Genomic DNA, 19,926 nt, shown 5'->3' with positions numbered 1-19,926 from the left:
TTGATTTGCTGTCTTCACTCTTTATACATTCCTTGGTGACCCCATTTACTTTTAAAACTTCTTGGCCAGGTGCAGTGGCTCATGCCTGTAATCCCAGCAGTTTGGGAGGCCAAGGTGGGCAGATGACGAGGTCAGGACAAGACCAGCCTGGCCAACATGGTGAAACCCCATCTCTACTAAAAATACAAAAAATTAGCTGGGTGTGGTGGTGCAGCACCTGTAATCCCAGCTACTGAGGAGCCTGAGGCCAGAGAATTGCTTGAACCTGGGAGACAAAGGTTACAGTGAGCTGAGACTGCGCCACTGCACACACCATCCTGGGCAACAAGAGCAAAACTCTATCTCAAAACAAAACAAAAAAACAAAAAACTTCTCTGTGCATAATTTACATTTTTAGTTGTATCTTTCACTTTAGTTTTGGTCCTGCTTTTCTGGAATCATATTGGCCTTTTTTACATGAGTGTGTCCCAATGGCACCTTAAACTCTATTCATCATCTTTTCTTCCTCATCTTTTCCTTCTCCTATTTCTGTGAATGACATAAGTGTTTACATAGTCACCTTAGCTTAAAACTGGCTTTAATTTCTTCCTTTCATCACTGCCCCTTCATTTTTTTTTTTTTAAGCAGATTATCAGGCATGTTTATTATTTAATTTAAGCCTCAAAATCATGGGAAATAGGCAGAAAAATGTATATATAAATATAATTTTTTAAATGATAATAGAACAGAGCCCTAACATAATTTAAATCACTTGCCCCAAATTATATTGGTACTTAATGTGGCAGACCTGGAACTCAAATCTAATTTTTCCTTCTTAGTAGTCCTGAAGGTCTAGCTCTTTCTCGTATATCATGCTGTCTTTCCTCTTGTCATTTGCCAAAATCTGTCAATCTTTATTACAGCCCTTGCGTCTGTTCTTTCCTTTCTGTTGCCATTGTAGCCATCCTACTTTACATTTTTATAAATTCTCTCCCTGCTTTAGGCTCTCTGCTGTCTTATTAGGTAGTATACAGCTACAGGTTAATTAGACCATAATATGTTTCTTTTCATGGTATTCTCCTTGCTTAAAAACTGTCACTTTAGATGACTGGACATGGCGGCTTACACCTATAATCCCAGCACTTTGGAAGGCTGAGGCAGGAGGATCCCTCGAGTCCAGGAGTTCAAGACTAGCCTAGGCAACCTAGTGAGTCCCTGTCTCTACAAAAAATAAAAAATTTAGCCAGATGTGATGGCATCCTGCTATAGTCCCAGCTACTTGGGAGGCTGAGATTGTAATAAGCTGTGATCATGCCACTGTAATCAGCCTGGATGACAAAGTAAGACCCTTTCTCAAGAACAAAATGAAGCAAAAAACTATCACTCAGCATTTTGCGGGTCCAAGGTGGGAGGATCGCTTGAGGTTGGGCAACATTGTAAGACTGTGTCTGTTAAAAAAAAAAAGTTCACTTAATTGGTTATGAAATAAAATCCTTTCAGATTTCTTAGTTACTTGTCTTCAGCCAGAATACATCTCTCCTCCAAGGGAGGTGGGAAAGAAGTAATCCAAGATAAATGTGTTTTTGTTTGTCTTAGACATTGCTTTTTGTAAAATGTGAGCCAACATTTTTAAAATCAGGGGATTTTGTCTAATAGTTCAGACTGTTGAAAAATGGAAGATCTGGCAATACACTAAGCCTGTATTTTTGTGTGACCCAAAGAGGCTGTTGCTGAGCAAATGGCTGCCTGCATTAGACAAGGCATGCCTTTCCTTGCTCACCATGTTTTCATCAATCCCTGTTTCCTTCTTAATGTTGAGGCCACTGTTTATAGAACCAGTTGTCATTTCTCTTGCACTGTAATTTTTCTTTTCTTTTGAGACAGGATCTTTTGCTCAGGCCAGAGTGCAGTGGCACCATCCCAGTTCACTCTAACCTCAAATTCCTAGGCTCAAGTGGTCCTCCCACCTCAGCCTCGCAAGTAGCTGGAACTACAGGTGCATGCCACTACACTCGGATGATTTTTTAAAATTATTTTTTTCCCAGGCTGGTCGCAAAACTCCTAGGCTCAGGCAGTCTTTTTGCCTTGGCCTCCCAAAGTGCTGGAATTGCAGGCAGAGTCTGTGCCCAGCCTCTGCATTGTAATTTTTCTTAGGATGGAGAATTATTTTTCTGAACTTGGTTCTCTATCAGATATCAGAAAATAAAGCACTCAGGGTGACATAAGAAAAATTAGAGTACGTTTCTGTAGAAGGATATACTTACTTGCTTATTTCCAGTTTGGTCTTTGAATTTCCCATCTTTGATTTTGAACAACTTAAGTTCCTTACTGAAGAATATACACCTAATAGGTGGCAGAGCCAGAATTCATCTCCAAACCCCATATTCCTTATGCAGTATCGTTCTGTATCTAAGTTCTTGTAGCACTCTGTATTTCTGCCTCTTGTCAAACTATACAGGATACTTACCAGACACTCAGACAATTCAGGACATACATGTGTCTTGCAATATAGTAGGTATTTAATTAATATGTTAAGTGATTTACCCTAGGAGTAAAATGAATTGTCATGTTCGAGATGTCCGGTGTGCATTGTTTTTTTCATCTTCTTGAGAGATATGAACGTTTCCTAATGGGCTATGTTTCCAAGAGAATCTGGTCTCATTTCTTGAGGTATCCATAGTGATGAATTAAAAGAAAAGTTAGCTCTTGATTTTCTGGGTGTAAATGTAGATTGATGGTATTACAAACTGTCACAGCCCTTTGTGAGTGAAAGTTTCTAAGAATGGCCTAAATTCTTCTGCTTGGCATTTTAATTGTTGAAGCTGTTTGGGAATTAAATCTTTTTGGTACAGAATCATTCTTTGGGGTATCTTTTTAGTGTAGTATCAAAAGGGGTCTTGTGGCTGGGCACGGTGGTTCATGCCTGTAATCCCAGCACTTTGTGGGGCAGAGGCAGCCTGATCACGTGAGGTCAGGAGTTTGAGACCAGTCTGGCCAACATGGTAAAACCCTGTCTTTACTGGAAATACAAAAATTAGTTGAGCATGGTGGCACGGACCTGTGGTCCCAGTACCCAGGAGGCTGAGGCAGGAGAATCGCTTGAACCCAGGAGCGTCCTGATCTTGTGTCATTGCACTCCAGCTGGGGTGACAGAACAGGACACCCACCTCAGAAAAAAATGGTGAGGAGGGGGTTGCATATTTTAGGATAAAGATTTTGTCTGATCTTAGAGTGTTGTTGCCATTAATTCCCGGTTTCAGATGTCAATTTTTTTTTTTTTTAAATGGAGTCTCGCTCTGTTGCCCAGGCTGGGGTGCAGTGGTGTGATCTCGGCTCAATGCCACCTCCGCCTCCCAGTTCAAGCAATTCTTCTGCCTCAGCCTCCCAAGTATCTGGGATTACAGGTGCCCACCACCATGCCCAGCTAATTTTTTTGTGTTTTTAGTAGAGATGAGGTTTCACTATGTTGGGCAGGCTAGTTTCGAATTCCTGACCCCTTGGGTGATCTGCCCGCCTTGGCCTCCCAAAGTGCTGGGATTAAAGGCGTGAACCACTGCATCCAGCCCAGATGTCAAAAAAGAAAAAAATTTTTTTTTTTTTAAGATGGGGTTTCACCCTGTTGGTCAGGCTGGTCTTGAACTCGCAACCTCAGGTAATCCGCCCGCCTTGGCCTCCAAAGTGCTTGGATTACAGGTGTGAGCCACCACGCCCAGCCCAATTTTTTTTTTTTTTTTTTTTGACACGACATCTTGCCCCGTCGCTAGCTTGGAGTGCAGTGGTGCGATCCCAACTCACTGCATCTGAGTTCAAGTGATTTTCCTGCCTCAGCCTCCTGAGTAACTGGGACTACAGGCATGCGCCACCACGCCCCGCTAATTTTTCTATTTTTAGTAGAGACGGGGTTTCACCATGTTGGCCAGGATGGTCTTTGTCTCTTGACCTCGTGGTCCGCCCACCTCGGCCTCCCAAAGTGCTGGGATTACAGGCATGAGCCACTGTGCCAGGCCATCAAATTTTATAGGAAGTATAAACTTTTCTAGTGCTTGAACTAGATGATTTATTTTTAGCCAGTGTTCTGAAAAAAGATTTATGTAGGCTTAAACAATATGTTCTACCACTGTTGGTGACCTGTTTCTTATGTTACATTGCTTATATCATCTTCAGTTTCTAGTCTTATAGCTGGTTCAGTCCTCTGAAAAGTAGGTTGTTTGTATGCCATGCTTCTCTTTAAAACAATTTATCTTTATCAGGAACATTTGGTTTGATAGAACACTCAACCATGCCATGGTATATTTAGTGGCATTTTTTAAAAATCTGAGATTGCTGGAAAAACTCGTGGTGCTTTATAATGAGAAAAAGTTGTGCAGAATGTGTATAACCTTGGGAAAAATTACTTAATTCTTCTGACCTTGATTTTTAAATGTATAATACAAATGATTAATTTAGATCAGTGATCATCAATTTGTGGTATATAAGAATTACCTAGGGAAAATGTAAAAACTACATATATTTAACTTGCTCCAGCCCCAAGAATTCCAATTTAGTAGGTGTAGAGCAGTGTTTTCAGCCTTGAGAATGTTGTCATTTTGCGCTGGATTTGTTGTGGTGCTATTCTGTGTATTGTAGAATGTTTAGCAGCCATCCTTGGCCTCTGCAAACCAGTAGCCTCAGCTGTACCCCACTCCCAAATTAAAAATATCTCTAGACATTGCCAGATGTTGCGTAGGGGCAAAATTGCCCCAGGTTGAGAACCACCCTTCCAGAGTCAGTTGTATAAGGTCTTAAGGTACACTTTGAGGAAAGCTGATCTGCCTGAATTAAAAGTACGTTACATCTGTAATTTTATCATTAATTTATAAAAAGCAACCAAAGATTATATTTGTGAAGCAAGCATTTTTGTTCATTTTTCCATGAGTGGCATATTATTACAGATAAAAATCATGTAGTTCATATACAGCCATGTTAGTAGAGCATTTTGTTATTTCTTTTTAAAAAATAATTGTCAAAATGCAATTTGATTGTGTCAGAATGCACTTGTCAAACACATAGCTAAAGCTATTATGGCACTTGTTCCAATCTAAGAATTGTTTCTTTCAGTGTTTTTAGTTGATGTGATTCTACACAGCCTTTTGTTTCATTAGGATCAGGCAGCTAGAGACATGAAGAGGCTTGAAGAAAAGGACAAAGAAAGAAAAAACGTAAAGTAAGTTGTTTTCTTCTTCCTCACAAAGGTTACATGAAAACTGCTTAAGTATTGCAAAGCCTATTCCCCCAAAGTTCATAAAGAAAAAATACTGAAGTACACAGTGTCTTTATTTGAAGTTATTCCTATATCTTGAATACTTCTTTAAAAATAGAGATGGCAACAGTCTTCACATTTGCAATAATTAAAAAGTGTTCATTTTGGTAGAATAGTATTTGGTTTTTGACTGTAAGTAGTTGTTTAGTAAACACAGAAATGAATTATAGTAGAGTTTAGGGGAGCATGATTACTAAAGTTTGGGCTCGTTATTCTGAGTTTGTCTCATAATTAATATAAAATAGGTTAATGCCTATATGGTTGATTATGAGAAGTAATGGCAACTATATCATGAAAACTATGTACAGTTGAAATTTTGAACAACACAGGTTTGAACTGCATGAGTTCACTTATATGGGGTTTTTTTTCAACCAACACAGATGGAAAAATAATATTCACAGTATAAAAACCTGTGTAGAAGGAGGGCTGTAGTAATACCTAATACCTAATTTCATTTAGGGAGTGACATCGTGCTTTAGCAACCATAGTCAGAGCTTGAAGTATTTTATTTTCTGGGAAAGAAAAGTCTCCTCTTTACCTTGATTAATAAACTCCTAAAGCTTTTTCTACCAGGCATAGTGGGACTTTTTCTCCCCGTGCTTGGCAGTTAGGGCTTCAGTCCCTTCCCAGCGTTCCTGTGCTATATGGAGGTTTAGCCACGTTTTTGGTATTCACTGTATGTTGTATCCCTTCCACCTGCTCTACACTGGTGGTGGTGGTTGCTGGTTGCCTTAGTAATAGCAAGTGCTCTAGGTGTGGCAGAAAGTCTGATTACAAAGAGATGGTTGTGGGAACTAAGCAATGATACTTTCCCTATAGCTCCTGATAGATATAGCAGGTGGTAATGGCCCCCTTCTCTATGTGAACTATTTAGAAGTTTTATCCCCAAACTCATAAAGGAGTTAATGTAGTTTTTCTCTGTCTCCATCCCTAAGGTAACTGCTTTTGGCTGAAAACTGTTTATCCTAGAGCTAGAAACTTTGGAGACAATAAGAAGGCTGGGCCCTTCTTTATAGTATATGCCAAATGTAGGAATTTTTTTTTTCTTTTTGGTATGAAATGCTTTTCACAACCGCATTTTTTGTATGGATTCACAAAACTAGGATCATTTGGTATCTGTCTTCAGAAAGTTTTTATGTCTGATTACCTTGTTAGTAACTACTGTTTCCAGGGGTACCATATCATCCCATTTAAAAGAAATGCAAACTGCAGATTATAGAGTGAAGCTATACATATATATAATGGGTGGATAGTTTACAGTGTGCTCATTGCTGCTTTGTTATTGTTAGTGTTGAGAGTTCCTGTGCTGTATGGAATTCGACACTAATCTGCTGTAAGTATGGAGCTGGGTATGTGGAACATTTGCAGGGAAGTTTGTTTCTCCGCTTGTTTTTCCAGGGGTATTCGAGATGACATTGAAGAGGAAGATGACCAAGTGAGTTCCTATGCAGTATTTCTATCTTTTATTTTTATCCGCAAAGTCTATACTGGGGACAAGCTAGAGCTTGCCTTCACTTGAAATGGCCATTCCTGACATTCAGCAGGGAGTGTCATTTGATTTGCTCCTTTTGTACCTATGTGACCAGTTGGTAGTTTATAGATTCACATGGCTTTCCCTTATATTGAAGATGGAATTTTTCATCAACTATGACATCAAAAGCAAATATGAGCTTTATTCAGTTTGCTTCTTTTTAAATCCAAAATTAATGTTTATTCTGTTAAATCAAGTAGTAGAGTAGTATGGGATCTACTGATGACCTCTGGTAACATCTAACCTCTACCTCTTAGTAAGAGTCCTGTTTGTGGTTCTTGTATTTCAAGATGGAACATTAATTACTGCCTGTTAGTATTTTCTTCCCCATTGTTCAGTTGTGGAATGATGAGAATCAGTGAGTGGTAGCCCTTTCCAGGTTTGTGACCTTTCTGATTAGTGTTAACTTCCAAACTTGGATTATTAAAGCCACAGCATGTGTTCTATGGCTCTGGGCAGGGTTGATAGACACCTCACTCCAGGAAGGCTGTGGAAGAGACAGATTTGTAAATCTTCTATTACACAAGTTACATCATTTTGTAGTACTGTTTAATTGATTTCTTCTGAATGTTGCTATTGTTAAAGGAATCATTACTAGAAGGGTCTTGCCCTACTTGGTAGGTATTGTAACTGTGCAGTCATCTGGTACACTGTGTGCACTAATTACAGAAGCAGAAACATCTCAGTTGTACTTGGGTGTGATTATGTTCTTGTGCTTTCCTGCAGGAAGCTTATTTTCGATACATGGCAGAAAACCCAACTGCTGGTGTGGTTCAGGAGGAAGAGGAAGACAATCTAGAATATGATAGTGATGGAAATCCGATTGCACCTACCAAAAAAATCATTGATCCACTTCCCCCTATTGATCATTCAGAGGTATGGTGTTTCTTGCTGAATTTGATTCTTGTTTCATGCCAGTACAATTTTCTTCAACTTTTAACATTTAGGTTTTCCCAGTAGTGGAGTATTCTTAATCATGGGCATATGCGTCTTGTTGTCTCTACTAAGTGGTTGAGCCACAAATTCCATGAAGCTTTATAGCCTATCTTGCTCTGAGGTATAGCCGAATCACTTACATTTGACTTTGGAATTAAAACTTTTTTTTTTCTTCAAATAATTGTACTTGTTTTCCAGAATCAATACTTAACATATTTATTTATTTATTTATTTTTTAAGACGTAGTCTCTCTGTCGCCCAGGCTGGAATGCAGTGGCATGATCTTGGCTCACTGCAACCTCTGCTTCCTAGGTTCAAGAGATTCTCCCTGCCTTACTTAGCCTCCCAAGTAGCTGGGATTACAGGTGCCCACTACCACGCCTGGCTAATGTTTTAAAAATATTTTTGGGTAGAGATTGGGTTATGCTATGTTAGCCAGGCTGGTCTTGACCTCCTGATCTCAGGTGATCTGCCTGCTTTGACTTCCCAAAGTGCTGGGATTACGTGTGTGAGCCGCTGCACGCGGCTGTGACATCTTTCAAACTGGGAACATTTTGGGCCTGTGTTTACTGTTTTTTGTTGTTGTTGTTTTTGCTGTATTGCCCAATCTGGCCTCAAACTCCTGGGCTCAAGCAATTCTTTCACTTCAGCCTCCTGAGTAGCTGGGACTAGAGGTACATGCCACTGCACCTGGCTTGCATTTATTTTTTTGTTGTTTTTTTTCTAGACTGAGTCTTGCCCGTTCACCTAGGCTGGAGTGTAACGGCGCAATTCTTGGTTCACTGCAGCCTCCGCCTCCTGGGTTTAAGCAATTTTCCTGCCTCAGCCTCCCAAGTAGCTAGGGCTACAGGCGCTCACCATCATGCTAGCTATTTTTTGTATTTTTAGTAGAGATTGGGTTTCACCATGTTGTCCAGGCTGGTCTTGAACTCCTGACCTCAAGTGATCCACCTACCTTGGCCTTCCAAAGTGCTGGGATTATAGATGTGAGTCACTGCACCCATCTGCACTTTTTTTTAAATTGCTATGCATTTTTACTCTTGGTCCCAGATCTGGGGTAGATGAGAGGCTGTGTCTTCAAAGTGGAACCAGTAAATTACAGGATCCTTAAGGAATGAGGACATCAGTATACCCACTTGAAAAAATATCAGTCTTTCATCCAGGTTAAATATCAGCAGAGATCTTAGATACACTGATGCTAGAGCAGTGGTTCTCAGTGTGGATCAAGGACCCCTTCCAGGGAACCTACAAAGTCCGAACAATTTTTATCATACCAAGATTATTTTCCTTTGTTACTGCATCAACATTTGCATTGTTGGTGTAAAAGCAGTGATAAGTAAAACTGCTGATGCCTTAGCATGAATCAAGCCATTGGCACCAAACTATTCTATTAGGCATATTCTCTCCTGTCAGACCATTGCAGTTAAAAAAGAAAAAAGCCAGTTTCACTTAAGAATGCCCTTATGGCTGGGCACAGTGGTTCACATCTGTAATCCCAACACTTTGGGAGGCCAAGGTGGGCGGATCACCTGAGGTTGGGAGTTCTAGACCAGCCTGACCAACATGGAGAAACCCTGTCTCCATTAAAAATATAAAATTAGCCGGGCGTGGTGACACATGTCTATAATCCCAGCTACTCCAGAGGCTGAGGCAGGAGAATCACGTGAACCTGGGAGGCAGAGGTTGTGGTAAGCCAAGATCGTGCCATTGCAGTCCAGCCTGGGCAACAAGAGCAACACTCCATCTCAAAAAAGAAAGAAAGAAAGAATGTCCTTATGAAACAGTAAAAATTATTAAATTGTAACCCTTGAACTACATGTCTTTTTATTCTGTGCGATAAAATGGAAAGTGCGCATAAAGCATTTCTGTTATGTCCCAAACTATGATAGTCTTTTGAAGAAAAGCCCTTACGTGTTTGAGTTGTAAGGTGAACTAGCTACTTTTTTTCATAGAACACGATTTTCATTGGACAAAATCAATGACACTTCAAGGAAAACAATTGAAAGTATTTATTACCAATGATAGACATTCAAGCTTTTGGTCAGACGCATTGGCTCACGTCTGTAATTTCAGCACTTTGGGAGGCTGAGGCAGGTGGATCACTTGAGCTCAGGAATTTGATACAAACCTGGACGGCTTGGTGAAACGCTCTGTCGCCCAGGCTAGAGTGCAGTGACGTGACCTCGGCTCCCTGCAACCTCCTCTTCCTGGGTTCAAGAGATTCTCTTGTCTCAGCCTCCTGAGTAGCTGGGATTACAGGCGCGTGCTACCACACCCGGCTAATTTCCGTAGTTTTGGTAGAGATGGGCTTTCACCATGTTGGCCAGGCTGGTCTCGAACTCCTGACCTCAAGTGATCCATCCACCTTTGGCCTTCCAAAGTGCTGAGATTACAGGTATGAGTCACTACTCCAGGCCTGGAGGCCAGATTTTCTTATAGGCTTAAATAAAGCCAAGCTATTGCAACAATTTGAATATAGTAGGAGTTATTTAAGTCAGACATTAATAAAGAGATTTGCGAAAATATAAGACAGTGTCACTTTTCTCACCAACTTTTTTGATGTATCCAGAATTACAAGTTTTTTGACTGCCTATAGAATGTTAATATTCTTAAAAATAAGCTTAAGAGCCAAGCATGGTGGCACATGCTTGGAGTCCCAGCTACTGGAGAGGCAGAGGCAGGAGGATCACTTGAGCCCAGGAGTTGAGTCTAGCCTGGGCAACATACCAACACCCTGTCTCTTACAAAAAAAATGTTTTTATTGACTGACAAGCCTAGGGGAAAAAAAAGTTTATAAAAAATCATTTAGCCAAATTGATAGGTAGCGATGTGCTTATGTTTTGTATCCCTAGTACAGTAAGCTATGAAAAGAATAATAGAAGTGACTTCTACTCTCTCTGGAATTGGCAATGCTTGGCCATACATTTTTTAACAGTTATAAACAACTCCATGTTTTTAAACAGAATAGAACTCCTTCTAAAAGCAGAGCTATCTCTAAAAGAAATATTAGGAGTGTTTTTAAATCCCTAGAGCTAGGTTAAACAGCTAAATTTAAAATATATTTAAATGTCATATGGTGAAATATCTTCTCTGTCCTCTGAGGTCGTTGGTATTATAGAAATCCTTAGTCTGCTTCAAGGTTGTTCAAATTCGAGGTTTCCTTAAGAGTCTCTTTAGGAAGTAGGTTGGTGTTAGGCCAGGCACAGTGACACATGCCTGTAATCCCAGCTACTCAGGAGGCTGAGGCAGCATGAGAATTGCTTGAATCCGGGAGGCCGAGGCTCCAGTGAGCCAAGATTGCACCACTGCACCACAGCCTCGGTGATAGAACGAGATTCTGTCTCAACAACAAAAAAAGAAGTAGGTTGGTCTTTATACTGAAAATAGGAATAGAAAACAAATTAGCTGTACTTTTTAGGATCTACGTTGAAAATAGGTTAATTTTTTTGCTCTTTCTAGCTGGAATGGCTTTACTTGTGTAATATTTGGAAAATATTATTTTGCATTAAAATCAAACTTACAGGATTGACTCTTGAATTCTAGACTAACTTTGAATAATTGGACCTGCAGATTGACTATCCACCATTTGAAAAAAATTTTTACAATGAGCATGAAGAGATAACCAACCTCACTCCACAGCAGTTAATAGATCTCCGCCATAAGCTCAATCTTCGGGTAAGAAATCATTAAGCTTAATATTCTTCTATTAATGTTAATTAGCCTAGATTGAGTATTATTGGTTATTTAAACTAATAACCTTGAGTTTCTTTTCTAATGGTCTCTGAACTGTCTTTGCCAGAGTAATTATTATATCCCCTGTGTTCATGTCACTTAGTTTGATTTTTTAGTCTTCTAGATGTGTTCATGTCTCTTAGTTTGATTGTTTTAGTCTTCTAGATGCTGTTTGAGGATAGGATCATTTTCTTCTTTCATTTGTCAATCAGTTTTATATGTTCTGTGCTGGATGGGCTAGTGATGAAGGGTGGGAGTCCCTATCTAAAGGAAAAGGAAACAAGATTAATAGATGTTAACATATGATATCTTAGAATGTTTTGAAATTAAGGTAAACTTGTCTATCAAATTATAGGTAGTATGCTTTATTTTAAAAATTAGAATAAATTAATACCTTTTGAAAACATGCATATACTAATTTCAGAATGTTTTAAATTGTCCACCAAAAAGTTTTGGGCTGCACATTGACCATATTGGTTTAAGATGCTGGTAGATTTCAAATGAAACACACAGAAAAACTATGCTATGCTATCTACTCTAGTATAGACACCTTTTTTGCCTGTGTGCACCTTATAAGTTGCTACACAATGTTTAAACTCCTGTTTTCCAGGAGGAATATGTGTATGTGTGTGTGTGTGTGTGTGTACGCATGTCTGTTTTCCGAGGTTACTCACCTTCCCAATGCCTCAAGAAAATTTTTAAGTAAAATCCATGAAATCCTGACTGGAAATATTAGCATCACCAGAAAATCAATCAAAGGTTACCACTGTTGGGGACAAAATGAAAGTTATAAGCTCCATTCTTCACCTGGGTACCATTTCAACAGTGCTTCACAGTGGCTGGGCCATCAGTAAGTGAGATGTAGTTCATCAGGCATAGCTGAAAATGGAGGTGGCAGATTATATCTTTGTAGACAGTATATGTAGATTTGTCTTATTTGGAGCCTACTTGGAATTGTCAAGAATAAGATATGGTTTTTTTTGTTGTTGTTGTTAAAGATGGGGTTTCACCATGATGGCCAGGCTGGTTTTGAACTCCTGACCTCAGGTGATCCACCCACCTCAGCCTTCCAAAGTGTTAGGATTACAGACGTGAGCCACTGTGCCCGGCTGATACGTTTTTTTTTCCTACCATCTGGTTAATATTTATGCAAAATGGCAAAAGAAAGAACATTAATGACTTCCCAATTCATTGAACCACGTTTTTTCTTTTTTCCTTATGTTATGAGAAAATTTTGATTTAAGAGATTTTTAATCATTTAAAATTATATGACAATTATCTTGGCAATATTTATAGTGGAGTTTTTAATATGAGGTTTATATTTGTTACCATTTGAGGTTTTGCCTTTTCATTGTATGATTTTGGCTTATAGACTTGTATTTTCACTTCATACTCCAACTAAAATGCTAGATCCAGGTAAGTATTCTTGAACTTCAAATGCTGTTAATGTTGAAGTACAAGTCACTCTGGGGAGTTGTCTTTATCTCTAGGTCTCTGGTGCTGCACCTCCTAGACCAGGAAGTAGCTTTGCTCATTTTGGGTTTGATGAACAACTTATGCACCAGATTCGGAAATCTGAATACACACAGCCCACTCCAATACAGTGCCAGGTAAGTACAGCATAATACAAGGAAAATAAAGTAGGATAATCTTTCATGACTATATTATTTTAAAAACAAATCACAGCAGTAAAACAGTGTTTAGTGTAGAACTGTATTGATAAGGATAGAGGTATTTATCACTCTAAGAAGTCACTAAATGGCTGGCAAATATTCTTTTGTATCTGATACAAATCTTGAAAATACGATATGAAGAAAATAATTTATTAGGCCTAAACCTAACCAAAAAGGTTTGTATATGGACGTATTTAGCACTGTCAATGACTAGAATTCCTCTGTCTGTGACCTGAAAATTTTCATTCATTACTGAAAGTTTTAGCTTCTTTTTCCCATTACGGGATTTATTCATTCTTACGCAGGAAATTCTCATTTTCTTTATATGAATGAGATAGTCTGTACCTTCTCAAGGGGGGGAGGTTTAAAACATTTTAGCAACCCTTCATTATAAATTGTGATTTTTCTGTGTGTGTTGTTTAAAAAAAAAACTGTGTGGGGTTGGCGGGGAGACGGAGCCTCGATCTGTCACCCAGGCTGGAGTGCAGTGGCACAGTCTTGGCTCACTGCCATTTCTGCCTCCCATGTTCAAGCAATTCTCCTGCCTCAGCCTCCCAAGTCGATGGGATTACAGGCGCACGCCACCATGCCTGGCTAATTTTTTGTATTTTAGTAGAAATGGGGTTTCACCGTGTTGCCCAGGCTAGTCTCAAGCTCCTGAGCTCAGGCAGTCTGCCTATCTTGGCCTCCCAAAGTTCTGGGATTACAAGTGTGAGCCGCCTATATTTTAAGCAAAACGGTGTTGTTTCTATTCTGTAAATGGTGGCTGACATCCACATAACAAAAATGATGTCATTTTCTCTAAATCAAGAAGTTCATGAGAATGTCAGATACTAATATTTCTATTTCAAAACTGGTATGCATTGCCCAGGATATGTTTTGTTCCATTGCAAATAAATATCATTAGTAGTCATTTATCCTTCCCCCAGATTTGCTTCAGTACATCTTTAGAATTGAAATTTTAGAGTGGTTATATTTTACTTTTTCTCCAGGGCGTGCCGGTGGCATTAAGTGGTAGAGACATGATTGGTATTGCCAAAACAGGTAGTGGGAAAACTGCAGCCTTTATTTGGCCCATGTTGATTCATATAATGGACCAGAAGGAGTTGGAACCAGGCGATGGACCAATTGCAGTGATTGTGTGTCCTACCAGGGAGCTTTGCCAGCAGGTATGTGCTTTCAATAGAATGCCTTCTTCCATATGTGGACTAGCTAGGGACCAGCCAGTGAAGTGAGGTAGAATGACCAGGAAATTTTTTTTTAATTGTAATAACATACACACAAAATTGATTATCTTGACCATTTTTAATGTACAGTTCAGTGGCATTAAGTATATTCACTCACAGTGTTGTGCTGCCAGGAAGTTTTGGAAAATATTTTGTGTTAAATATTTTCTGTATAACCAAATATGTACTTTCCCCTAAAAACTACTGTTTTTATTTATTTATTTTTTTTGAGACAGAGTTTCACTCTTTTGCCCAGGCTGGAGTGCAGTTGCATGATCTCAGCTCACTGCAACCCCCAGGTTCAAGCAATTCTCCTGCCTCAGCCTCCCAAGTAGCTGGGATTATGGGTGCACATTACCACAGCCGGCTAATTTTTGTATTTTTAGTAGAAATTCAGTTTCACCATGTTGGCCAGGCTGGTCTCGAACTCCTGACCTCAAGTGATCTGCCTGCCTCGGCCTCCCAAAGTGCTGGGGTTACAGGTATGAGCCACTGTGCCTGGCCAAAACTACTGTTTGTTTTTATTTTTTTATTTTTTTTGAGACAGAGTCTTGCTCTGTTGCCCAGACTGGAGTCTCACTCTGTTGCCCAGGTGCGATCTCAGCTCACTGCAACCTCCAGCCCCCAGGTTCAAGTGATTCTCCTGCCTCAGCCTCTGGAGTAGCTGGGATTACAGGCGCCTGCCAGCACGCCTGGCTAATATTTGTATTTTTAGTAAAGACAGGGTTTCATCGTGTTGGCCAGGCTGGTCTCTAACTCCTGACCTCAGGTGATCTGCCTGCCTTGGCCTCCCAGAGTGCTTGTATTACAAGTGTGAGCCACCACACCTGACCAAAACTGCTGTTTTTAAGAGGAAAAATCTCTTGTGATATGGAGACTGTATTATAAGCTGACAGTTTTTCTGTAGGGTGAATTTATTTGTCTTGGTAGAAAAACAATGACAGGATCAGGAAGAAAAGGGGATAAAATGAGTAAGGTAAGATTTTAGATAATCTGTTGAGATGTGATAATGGTATTTTATTCATTTATACCTTTATGAATAAAGCCATGATTTTAAAGCATGGCATCACATTCTGTTTTTCGGAGCTTCATTTGGGTTGTGACAGAGATATTTGTTATTGTCACAGTTTGTTAATATATTATTAACAACTTTGTAGATCCATGCAGAGTGTAAGCGGTTTGGAAAAGCATATAATCTTCGATCAGTGGCCGTGTATGGAGGAGGGAGCATGTGGGAGCAGGCCAAGGCCCTTCAGGAAGGGGCAGAGATTGTCGTGTGTACCCCAGTGAGTATGCCTTTTGTTTAAATGGCTTCTCAGCCTCCCTTGGTATGGAAAACACGATTAGTTTTGCGGGGAATTTCCCCTAAAATGTGGTAAAGCAGAGTTGAGAATATCCTGATGAATGGCAGCCTGTGGTTTTCACTTTGGTGGCTAAATTAGCAGTCCATTAAGAGTCTTTGTGACATATAGGCTAGTAGCTACAAATTCCCTCTATGTCAAATAGTTTTACTTATGCTCTCCCACAAAATGATTACCAAGTTCATCAAGAATCAGAAAGATTTATATGGTCAGAACAGCCTAGAAGAGTATAGTTTAAACATTAAAACCTGTCAATATCCTTTAAATCAGGTCATTTTAGAATGTCTCAAAAAATGTTTCTGCCCACTTTCCCACAGAATTTAAATCACAATGTCAAGGAAGAAGCCAATTGAGGTTTCAAAATTTCTATTCTTTTGAGCTAAGTGCATAATGTGGCTGTTGGACCAGTATCTTACAGTCTGAGACTAGAGAATTAGCACTTTTGCTAGGAGTACAACTGCTTAGAAAGTCCCTGTGAATGCCTATAATTATACTTACTGTTCATTTTGTGGATCTCCTAGGGTCGACTGATTGATCATGTGAAAAAGAAAGCTACCAATCTTCAAAGAGTCTCTTACCTTGTGTTTGATGAAGCAGATCGAATGTTTGACATGGGATTTGGTATGCCTTGAATACCAGTTTCTTCTGTCTCCATCCTCATAATATTAGTTTTTTTTCCATGTCTTTCTAGACTCTTTTTTTTCAGCATGAGAGAAGCTAAAAATACTCCTGGATAGGGTTAGACTGTAGAAGTGTAATAGCTAAGACAAACATTTTTAGGAGTTTTCTCTGGAAAAGTATGTTAGGTTTTATTGGGTTCAGAAAATTCAAAGTGTCTTTGTATATAAGGGGAATATTTTCTCTGTCTTTATTTTTATTCATATGTCTTTGATCATAGACGTTAAGTTCTGTGTTCTCGGGTAGGTGAATGTCACATCATTCAAGGCCCTTTGTTTTCCTATCTTCATAGCTATCTTTAATGATTGGAACAGTGCTAGACCTACCCCGGTTGGATGGAGGGAAAGTTTTTCAGTTTTATGCTGAATAATATGTCTAGGAGTTTCTTGTTTCTTTTTTGAGATGGAGTCTCAACTCTGTCACCCAGGCTGGAGTGCAGTGGCGAAATCTCGGCTTAACTGCAACCTCCACCTTACAGGTTCAAGTGGTTCTCCTCAGCCACTTGAGTAGCAGGGTTTACAGGTGCCCACCCCATGCTCAGTTAATTTTTTGGTGTTTTTAGTAGAGATAGCCACGTTGGCCAGGCTGTTCTCAAACTCCTGACCTCAAGTGATTTGTCCGCCTCAGCCTCTCAAAGTACTAGGATTACAGGCATGAGCCACCATGCCTGGCCTGTAGTTTCTAATTTTCCTTAATTCTTATAATTTCTTGTGTAGACTTGAAATAGCTTTTTTCAGGCTTCCCAAACTGTATTTCAGGTTATAATACTAATTTTACTGTTCTGCTTCTTCCAGAGTACCAGGTTCGATCCATAGCAAGTCATGTTCGTCCTGACAGACAGAGTATGTATGAAGCACCTTTGTTAAAGCAAATTTGTACTTAAAAAGGACCCTTATAAACACTCAGAGTTATGGAAGTAAAATTATCATGTGTATTGGTGAGAATCATGAGGGAGGTAATGAGTTTAGCTGGACAGGATCTTAGAGAGCACTAGATATAACTTGTTCCTTTTATGTTTTTTTTTGAGATGGGGGTTTCACTTTTGTTGTCCAGGCTAGAGTGCATTGGCGTGATCTTGGCTCACAGCAACCTCCACCTCCCGGGTTCAAGCTATTCTGCCTCAGTAGCTACTTGTAATCCCTCCTGAGTAGCTGGGATTATGGGCATTTGTCACGATGCTCAGCTAATTTTTGTATTTTTAGTAGAGACAGGGTTTCTCCATGTTGGTCAGGCTGGTCTCGAACTTCTGACCTCAGGTGATCTGCCCATCTTGGCCTCCCAAAGTGCCAGGATTACAGGCATGAGCCACCGTGCCCAGCCACTTGTTCCTTTTTATAGATGATAAAACCAAGGCTTAGAAATTAAATGAGTTGCCCTAAATTATATAGTTTTATCAGTGGGTAGAAGCAGTGTACAGTACAGATCTGCTGATTTGAAATCAGAAGTCTTTTTCTGAACCATAATGACAACTTCTCTTAATTAAAAATGTAATAAAAATAGAATAAGACCAAATCTTTCTCTAGTAAATCAATTTTTTTTTTTTTTTCTGGGGAGATGGAGTCTCGCTCTGTTGCCAGGCTGGAGTGCAGTGGTGTGATCACGGCTCACTGCAACCTCTGCCTGCTGGGTTCAAGTGATTCTCCTGCCTCAGCCTCCTGAGTAGCTGGGACTACAGATGAGTGCCACCACACCCGGCTAATTTTTGTTTAGTAGAGATGGGGTTTCACCGTGTTGGCCAGGATGGGGGGGTGAGCTTATGTAAATAAAACTGCATAATCCTGAATGCCAAAGAAACATAATGGATATTCATAAAGATACCATATTGTTTCTCTGACGGAATATATCTTACCTTTTAGCTCTCCTATTCAGTGCAACTTTTCGGAAAAAGATTGAAAAGTTGGCCAGAGACATCCTGATCGACCCTATTCGAGTGGTGCAGGGAGATATTGGAGAGGTAACCCTAACTAAGCAGGGCTTGATGGGACCTTAATGAGTATATTTCTCATATTATGGAACACAGAATTAATTTCTCACTATTGAGATCAAAAAAAAGATGTTATGTTTATAGATGAGGCAACATGTTTGAGATTTGCTGTTTTGCAAGTTGTGAGGATAGATGAAACAAGACTGGCAAAATGTTGGCAATCATTGAAGCTAGGTGATGGGTACGAGTTGATTTTGTTCATTTTGCTTTTATTTGTGTGAATGTCTTAAAACTTTATAATTGTTTTTTAAAAAAGGCTTCAAAACCAAAAGATCTTCCTGGAAGCATACTACTGTGTGTTAGGTTGGAACTGAAGTTTTAAGTTATTGTGGGAGGAGGCCTACACAGCGGGGACAGGGTGACCTGAAAGGCCTGGCAAAAATCAGGTTTCATTTCTTACCTGGACATATGTGCTATGTGGAAAATTTCTCTGAATTGGGACTTGGAATTCAGTTATGGCTGCTTAGAGAATCCTTCAACTGCTTGGCATGATTATTGTTAAGGAAAGCTCTACAAAGTAGTGGGCTGTACAAATTAGGTATGTATACTAGGTGGAGAGCAAGGTGATTGAAAAGGAGAGGTGAGTTTGAGCTGCACTTGACTTGCTGAAGTAACGCCCACGGAGAACTGGGATGGTTCTAGATCTTCTTGCTGCAGGTAGAAAATATAATGTCTAGCCTTGTTGAGGTGGCGGCCTGTGGCTCCAATGTCACAATCATCTATTTCATTTCTTCCTTCTTAGGCAAATGAAGATGTGACACAGATTGTGGAGATTCTCCATTCTGGACCTAGTAAATGGAACTGGCTTACCAGACGTCTGGTGGAGTTTACCTCTTCAGGGAGTGTTCTCCTCTTTGTTACTAAGAAGGCCAATGCTGAAGAGCTAGCCAATAACCTTAAGCAGGAGGGTCATAATCTTGGGCTGCTCCATGGGGACATGGATCAGAGTGAGAGAAATAAGGTCATTTCAGACTTTAAGAAAAAGGACATCCCAGTCCTGGTGGCCACAGATGTTGCAGGTAGAGTATGAATTTTTCAACAACCTTAAGTTCCTAGGCTATAAAGGTACTGTGTCGTCTTATATAAGACCTGTAATGTCTGAACAGTCTGATGGAAAGACTATTGGCCTGACTGACCACTCCCACCCCAATCCCCAAGGAAGCAGCAGTTCAGCACAGGGATCAGTCTGGAGCTCTGGATGCCACTTTTCGTATAGTATTTCTCTCTCACCAAAGAATTCCTACAGCTAGAAGTCACTTGGGGAAAAAAGGCAATGAATGCCCTATTGTATGTCTGAATATAGTAGATATTTTACATTGATTTACTGTCTACAGGTTAATTGGGCATACTTCACTCAGGATGAGAAGAGTTTTTGGAATATGATTTCTGGCTTTGTTCTGCCAAGTTTTAATAACTACCCTTAAACATTGGTAATTTTTCACAGAAAGGAGAGAGAACTCAGCTTCAAGACACATTTTAAAAATACATTCCCAGTGCAAGAGAAGAGGGCATGCCAGATTATTAATG

At 39.8% G+C, this 19,926-nt stretch overlaps 1 protein-coding gene across 4 annotated transcripts in view; it reads left to right on the top strand.

Annotated features, from left to right (window-relative positions):
- The window catches only part of DDX42 (DEAD-box helicase 42), a 44,792-nt gene that overhangs the window by 18,916 nt on the left and 5,950 nt on the right, over window positions 1-19,926 (top strand). For 3 of the 4 annotated variants that reach the window (XM_032266006.1, XM_032266007.1, XM_032266004.1), the window contains 11 exons: window positions 5,121-5,182; window positions 6,677-6,713; window positions 7,536-7,685; window positions 11,316-11,420; window positions 12,968-13,087; window positions 14,143-14,319; window positions 15,534-15,662; window positions 16,259-16,358; window positions 17,210-17,257; window positions 18,272-18,369; window positions 19,142-19,418. In XM_032266006.1, coding sequence (XP_032121897.1) covers window positions 5,121-5,182; window positions 6,677-6,713; window positions 7,536-7,685; window positions 11,316-11,420; window positions 12,968-13,087; window positions 14,143-14,319; window positions 15,534-15,662; window positions 16,259-16,358; window positions 17,210-17,257; window positions 18,272-18,369; window positions 19,142-19,418 — 1,303 coding nt within the window. The remainder of the gene's footprint in view (window positions 1-5,120; window positions 5,183-6,676; window positions 6,714-7,535; window positions 7,686-11,315; window positions 11,421-12,967; window positions 13,088-14,142; window positions 14,320-15,533; window positions 15,663-16,258; window positions 16,359-17,209; window positions 17,258-18,271; window positions 18,370-19,141; window positions 19,419-19,926) is intronic. The other variant, XM_032266008.1, reaches the window with a different exon arrangement.

The sequence above is a fragment of the Sapajus apella genome, unplaced genomic scaffold (genome assembly GCF_009761245.1).
Source record: "Sapajus apella isolate SASKATOON/1434 unplaced genomic scaffold, GSC_monkey_1.0 scaffold153, whole genome shotgun sequence".
Taxonomy (NCBI): Eukaryota; Metazoa; Chordata; class Mammalia; order Primates; family Cebidae; genus Sapajus; species Sapajus apella.
This window is presented reverse-complemented; position numbering and strand designations above follow the sequence as displayed.